General features: G+C 42.6%; 1 protein-coding gene across 1 annotated transcript; it reads right to left on the bottom strand.

Moving 5' to 3' along the window:
- Window positions 1–697: 697 nt before the first annotated feature.
- Window positions 698–7,076, bottom strand: LOC117887273 (monocyte chemotactic protein 1B-like). Its single transcript, XM_034789684.1, has 3 exons — window positions 6,933–7,076; window positions 3,772–3,889; window positions 698–2,977 (listed from the first exon to the last, which is right to left on the bottom strand). Exons 1-3 carry the CDS (start codon window positions 7,000–7,002, stop codon window positions 2,821–2,823), a joined length of 345 nt encoding a protein of 114 aa, XP_034645575.1. The 5' UTR covers window positions 7,003–7,076; the 3' UTR covers window positions 698–2,820.
- Window positions 7,077–7,316: the final 240 nt, after the last annotated feature.

Raw genomic sequence — 7,316 nt, forward strand, 5'->3', positions numbered from 1 at the left:
AATAGACAAATTTGGCTCTAAGGGCAGTATTGCATAAAGATGTTCAGCCCTCTCCTCCATTTCTGGTTAGTGGCCTCCCTTTCAGGCCTGCTGTCTGGGACAGTTAAGAGCTATTGCAGTTCTCTTTTCTCTTCTGGGCCAGTGGTTCTCAAACTTATTTGATTGCACAATATGCCACCCTTGCTTCTCCACTGCTGCTGGCGGAGCTGGGCAGCCAGCAGCCGCCACTCTCTGGCCGCCCAGCTGTCACATAACTTAGGGTACAAGCTGGACTGTAGGACAGCTATGTCTCCTCAACTCTCCAACCTGGGGTGCCTTTTACACTGCTTCACTCTGAGAACAACCCCTCCTGGCCTGCTCACGCATAGACTCCAGCATGTAAATCACTCCCAGCTATACTGTATGAGTGCTATAGCCAGCCACTCTTGAATTACATTGCAGAGCAACACCAGCAAATTCCCAGTCCCAGACTTCCCCCTCAGAAATGTATGTCTTGTACTGCCCAGCACCCACCTGGACAATACAAGCTCATAAAAAGTCCGTCATTTCATTAATAGAAAATGATATGCATAAATCCCGTTATCTCAAATGTAGTTTCCCAAACACTGCAATCCAAACAGACTAGTTTAGATAAAATAATAAAACATGTTTTATTAATTACAGAGAGATAGATTTTAAGTGATTACAAGTAATGAGGCATAAAAGTCAGAATTGGTTACAAAGAAAATAAAAGGTAAAATGCAACTAACATCTAACTTAACAAGCTAAGTGGATTCAAAACAAAATATCTCTTTCACCACATGCTTTTGCAGTCTTGCTTGTAGCCAGGATCCCTCCCTTAGTTCAGTGTTGCTTCAGGTGTTGTTGATGCCGTGAGCAAAGAGAAAGGGAGGAGTAACTTGGGGTGTTCGTTATCTATTCTTATACCTTTTTCTCCTCTTTGAGAGTGATCTCGAGCTGGGGTTCAGGCAACAGCAAGTTTGTTGGGATGGGAACCTCCAGCTGTTCCTTTGCCAAGATGTATATTTCTCACTCACACCCTTCTTCCTTCCAAAGAATGGCCACTTAACCAGGTGCTGGTCCACTTGATCTCATTGAAACCTGGCTAGGGTGTTCGATAGCCTTTCCATCTGTGAGGATCTGGTGTGTGGGTGTTCCTCAGAATTGTAACATGTCTCAGTAGTACCATGCAATGGAAGCTTATATCTTTACATACAATGTTGCCACACATATTTCAACATGACAATAATGTTCCACAGATTATGAGTTTTTCAAATGATACCTCACCAGGCATACTTTGTAGAAAACATATCATAGTCTTGTAAAAAGTGTGAATATGGGAGTACAGACTATCAAACCAGTTCTGAAGTCAGTGCTACTACCAGCATCAGTGGAGAAATAAGGGTGGCATGGTATGGTATTCCCACCCTTACTTCTCTGCTGCTGCTGGCAGTGGCGCTGCCTTCAGAGCTGGGCACCCAGCCAGCAGCCACCCACTCTCGACTCTGCCTTCAGAACTGGATGGTAAGAGAGCAGCGACAGAAGTAAGGGTGGCGTATTGCTGTGGGTAAAACGTCCACAATACTTTTTTCCCCGAAAGCTTCTCACCCCACCTCCCTGAACACATTCCTTCCCCGAGTTTGAGAACAGTGACACAGAATGAGAGGCTGGGGAGGAATACTTCTTGCAGTGTTAACTAGAAGAGCGAATTGAAGGGCTGGAGTGATGTGAACTCATCTATACAATATAGGGATACACAGTAAATGAAAGCTTGGATGCAAATTCCATCTATCTACTGTTAGCTATTGAAGGTGGCAGCAGATGTTTCTGGAAAAGTTATTTCTCCTAGGCTGACAATAAAATCATGGATTTGTGCTATAACCTCCATACCCCCACTGTGTGATCTCCATGCGGGTCACATACAAGCAGACACACATACCATTTGACCATAGATTTGCAAGAATTTTATTAATTTACAGAAAAACAGAGACACCACAGTTATTAGAATCCATTCATTTCTAAAATGTAAAGCCCCTTGGACATGGCTCTCCACTACCTGGAGAATAAGAGATTGGTACATAGGATTGGCATCAAGCGCGGTCTCCTACCTCCAGCCACGGCTTACACATGATGCTTCAGAGGAATGCAAAGGAAAAAATAAAGCAACTGATTCAGATCCATCTCATACCAGTGTAAATAAGGAGTAACTTCACAGAAGTCAGTGAGCTAGATCCTCCACGGGTGTAAATCTGCATCAAGTTACACTCTAGACTGATCATCACTTATACTGGGAGAGGACCTGTCCCAATGAATTTGCATTGTTGCAAAGTGGGAGGAGAATTAGACCCAATACATCTAGCTAATTCCCTCCTGAATCTTGGAGTTATCAGATGATGCCCTGGAGCATACAGGTTGTTTACTTATAGCTTATATAGTTATTAATTACCATAAAATTATCCAGACTCTTTTTAAAGTCCAGCCCCAGTGTCTGACACCAACCTCCTTCACCTGTATCAAACCCTCTATGAAGTAGTTTCACCCACATCCTTGTCCTTTGTAACTATAAAAGTTCATCCAGGTGGAGGGGGGAAGGGGGGGTGCCTACACACAGTAATAAATAATTATTAATGAACATTTCAGAAAATAAACCTGAAAACAGTGCGGAAAAGTCCAGCTATAAATGGAATGATTCTCAGTCAGCTCTGCCCTAATGATGAATGGATTCTGATGTGCCCATGTTAGTTCAGAGATTTTATTTCCAATTAACAACTAGAAGAAGTACAAGCAGTTGCTGAGGATTGGGCTGGTGCATCCATTTAGTTAATTGCCTCTGGGCTTGGGCTTGGGCTTGGGTTTGGACACGGGCTTGTTGTTGGGTCTTCTGCGGACAGGTCCTTTATCCAGGAATTTTATGGCATCCTGCACCCATTTGAGATCAGGCTCCACGCAGATCTTGATGCCTCGTTTGGTGATGAACCTGCAGGGGAAGAAAAGGAAAGCCAGGCTGCCATTAAAATTCTTCTCTCCAAACCAAGGTCTTGTGTGCATATTTCTATTCTATGGCCTATGTGGTGTGGTACAAAGGTTTTGTCTGCAGGCATTTGGGATAGTTGCATCACTAAAGAGTCACAAAGCCAGCAATGAGCTGGTTCTGCTGTATGGTATGGACATCAACTCTACATACATGGCGTGTGTGTGTGTTTATATATATAGTGTATTCATAAACGTACATAGGCATATACTGTATAGCCAGAAATTTCAAAAGAGCTAAGCACCTGGCATATTGAGTTGGCCCTTTATTTATCCCACAAGAACCAAAATTAAATAGATGCTCATGAGATTGAAGGACCGGTCACATCCTCTAGAAGGAGGGATAATCACACTTCGCTGTTCTGTACGTTTCCTTCACACAGCTCAGCGCAATGCACCTCATTGCCCATTGACAGCACCGTTTGCTATTCCCCAGCATGCCACTCGAAACAGCTCTTGTTCTTTGTGAGATTTCCTCCTAATTTCTTGATCAAAAAGGTTTGTCTGTTCAATCAAAATTGTGGATGCTCCTCTGAACAGCACAAATCCTCCAGACCTTTTGAGGTTCATCCACTAACAGTTACTACCTGCTAGAAATGAAAGAATGCTCTTCAGTAGTATGTTTTGGTCAGATTGACGACCCTCATGCTTGCTGTGATTCAGTTCTACCCCTGCCCTTTCTCTCCTGATAGCAGCAGCGTGTGTCTCTAGATTAGTTTGAAGAGTGGTCCAGATACTTACATCACAGCTTTTACTGGTATGTGCTGCGTCTCATATTTAACAAGTCGTCTGATGTCCAGCTTCTGCGTGGACAGGTCTACACAGGCGCTTTTGGGCGCGATTTGACTTGCAACACTTCCTACAGGGGAAAAAAATAGATGGTAAGCTAATGCTAAATGAACAGTCATTCTTTACACTAAGTGGAAATTATTGCATGTTAAATTACAATTGAAATATCTATAGATGTATGTACTGGGATCCATTTCCTAAGTATGCTTCTTACATAGGAGCTATACAACCAAACTCCTGATCATCTGAGATCATTAAAAAGCCAAGGCAATTGTAAGAGTAAATGTCTTGGCCAAATTCCAGTGTGGATAGTAATTACATTCTGCCTTCCTAAATTGCCTCTGCACTTTCAATTGGGTCCATTCATGTAGCAGTGCTTCGCTATCAAAGAGCTGCTGGGTTCCCAGAGACAGCTTCATTTCAGTTGAAGCGATCTGTGTACATAAAGTATCTAAAGCATTTGGGGATCTTTTGGGATGTGAGGTTCTGGATGAATATGCGATACGTTAATTAAAAGTGGGAATGTGAGCAAGTGTGTGCCTGTCAAACAGCGTCACTCGGAAATAGAAGGGTATCACATGCTTCAACCAGGTGTGTCCATGTAATAATACTAAGAGTTGGTGCTTGCGTAGCACCTTTCCTGGTAGAATCTCAACATACTTTACAAAGGAAGATCAATATTATCATCCCTGTTTTAGAGGTGAAGAAACTGGGGCACTCTGATTTAGGGTATCCAATTTGAGACATCCTGGGCCTGATTTTCAGAGGTGTGGATTACCCAGAAAGTCATGGAAGCACCCAAAAACCCAGGCAACCAGCAAAAGTGCCCACTTTTGAAAAAGTAGGTGTAAGAAGCAGAGTGGGATTAGAATTTGGGAACTCTGAATTACAATCCTCAAATGTAGCCAGTGGATTTACTGCCTGCCCATGTGGGATTATTTCCACCCTCTCACACCTGGCTCAAAGAATATTCCCTATACAAGCAGAGCTTCTCTAAGCGGTTTGGAAGAGGTCTGAGTAGATATCCACTTTTATGGTGCAAAGATGTGTGCCTATAACTCCCCTCTCTGCCCATTTCTTATCACTGCCCTTTCTGATCCCTTTTATGCTGCTCACATCCCTCTCCGCTTTCCTCTCCGCCTCCCACATACTTATGTGACTCCATTCTTTTCTTCTGCCTCCTGCTGCCTTCTGTTTTCCTCTTCACTTCATTTCTCTCCCCACTTTGCTGCTGCTGCCTTCCCCTCCATTCCCTGGGGCTCTTACTCTCCTTCCCAGCAAAATCTTTGTCTCCCTCTGTTCCCTTTAACCAAAAAATTTTTAAAAATCAAACCCACTTGGAGGACAATTAACTACCGTGAAAAAAAAATCAAATACTTCAGTTTGCCTCTTTCCTCCCCCTTCCTATTCATCTGCCTTTGGAAAGTTCCATATCTTCTGCCCAATTGCTCACATCCACAGAATCACTTCTAAAGGGGCTACCACCTGAGACTTTTGATCTCTGCCCTATCTCCCCATATATTGCCTGATATGCACGGTCCTTCTACAGAAAGTTTCAACTACATTTTATAGCAAATTATCCTGCCAGGGACACAGGGTTGGAACAGCAACAACAAAGACATACTACAGGGATGAGCCCTCTGGATGTCTAGTGCAGATTATTTTGTGTTTGGGGTTTGTGGAATTTTGTGAAGGTACTTTTTTTATATTCATCATTGTGTATTCTTGTGGTTCTGTCTGAACTGGGTATGACTGTGGTTGTGCATGTGGTTTTTTTGTTCTTGTTGCATGCATCTGTTTATGTGTATTTGTATATGTGCTTGTGTGTGTGCGGATGAGCTTTTGCAACAAGTGTGGTCTATTACAAGTGTCGTGGTGTATTAATTGTTCATGATTAATAGGAAAAAGATCTAAGTGTCACTGTGGACAGTTAATTTAAAAGACCAATATGAAGCTGTGCTCATAAAAACAAAACAAGTGTGTAAACCTTATTAAGAAAGAAATAGCAAATAAGACTAAAAATATCATGATTTCATTGTATCAGTGAATGGTGTGATGTAGTCTTGAATGCTGTCTTCACTTCTAGCCACCCCACCTCAAAAAGGATTTAGCACAAATACACAAGGATTTCACAGAAAGTCAATGAAAATTACTAGAGTCTTGGGAAGATTTCCATACAGGGAGAGACTAAAAAGACCAGGACTATATAGATAAGAGAGGAGACAAATAAGAAGTGACATGATAAATATAAGAGTTGCCATCCTGGGTCAGACCATGGTCCATCTTGCCCAGTATCCAGTCTCTGACAGAGGGCCATACCAGAGCTTCAGGAAGAGAGTACAGAATAGCACAATTATGGAGTGATCCACCCCATCTTCCACTCCCAGCTTTCGGTAGTCAGAAGTTTTGGGTTGCCCCAAGCATGGGATTGAGTCCCTGACAATGTTGGCTAATAGCCATTGATGGACCTATCCGTAGAGCCCTGTGCAGATACAAAATTTGTATCTGTATCCGATCCACAAAAATGATCCACAGATATCTGCACCCGCAGATACGAATATCCACAGATTTGCAGGGCTCTACCCATCCTCCATGAACTTATCCAGTTCTTTTTTGAACCCAACTATAATAAGACAAAGGTATATACAATAATGAACAGACTGTAGAAAATGAATTGGGAGCTCTCCGATTTCATAACATTAGAAGAAGGGCACAACCAACAAAATTAAAAGGCAACATCCTTGAAATTGCCTGAAAGACATGCTTTTTATAAAATGCATAATCAACCTGTGAAACTCATTACCACAATATATCAGTAAGATCAAAAAAGGTTTAGACATTTATTATGGATAATAAGAGCATTCATCGATGCTTTAGTTAAGCTCAAAGGATATATATCCTCTTGGGCATAAACCAACCACCAGTTGATAGGGGTTAGGAAGAAACTTCTCCTATGGGCAAGTTATTCCACAACTGTTCACTATTAGTTTTCTCACTCCTTCCTCCTACATATCGGGTACTGGTCACTGCCCGAGACAGGGCACTGGGTTGGATGGACCACGGGGCTGATATAGTATGGCTATTACCAAGTTCCTGAAGAGTTAAACACTTACCTCTCACGGTGCTCACAGCAAAAAGGCCGAGCCAGAAAATGACCAGGATGTCTGTTGCGTGGAGTTTCATTGTTGATGGCTTCCTTGGAATACCAGAGGAGAAAATGATAATCGGAGCCCCTTTCACTGAGCTTTTATATATCTTGCAATGGTCAGCTCACTTCCTACACCCAATGAAAGGGGCGTCATGGTGGGTGTGAGCAGAGACGGAAATTTTGAGACGCAATCAGTACTTTTTTTTAAAGGTGCAGAAAAACTCCTCTTCCCTTGCTAGACCCCTGTTAAGGCTTTTTCCTGCCACAAACTGAGCTGTGGTTGCCTCTTGCTGACACTTTGCAAGCATGTCTTATTTTAGGCTGAAAAAAAGTCACCTTTCTGCAGTGG

The sequence above is a fragment of the Trachemys scripta genome, chromosome 1 (assembly GCF_013100865.1).
Source record: "Trachemys scripta elegans isolate TJP31775 chromosome 1, CAS_Tse_1.0, whole genome shotgun sequence".
NCBI classification, from domain to species: domain Eukaryota; kingdom Metazoa; phylum Chordata; order Testudines; family Emydidae; genus Trachemys; species Trachemys scripta.

What these genes read in the sequence shown, in the direction of transcription:
- LOC117887273 (XM_034789684.1), bottom strand. Translation starts at nt 7,002, where the DNA reads ATGAAACTCCACGCAACAGACATCCTGGTCATTTTCTGGCTCGGCCTT. An exon ending in TGCTGTGAGCACCGTGAGAG is followed by an intron (nt 3,890 to 6,932) that starts GTAAGTGTTTAA and finishes TTTCCCCTGTAG; the next exon opens with GAAGTGTTGCAAGTCAAATC. An exon ending in ATACCAGTAAAAGCTGTGAT is followed by an intron (nt 2,978 to 3,771) that starts GTAAGTATCTGG and finishes CTTCCCCTGCAG; the next exon opens with GTTCATCACCAAACGAGGCA.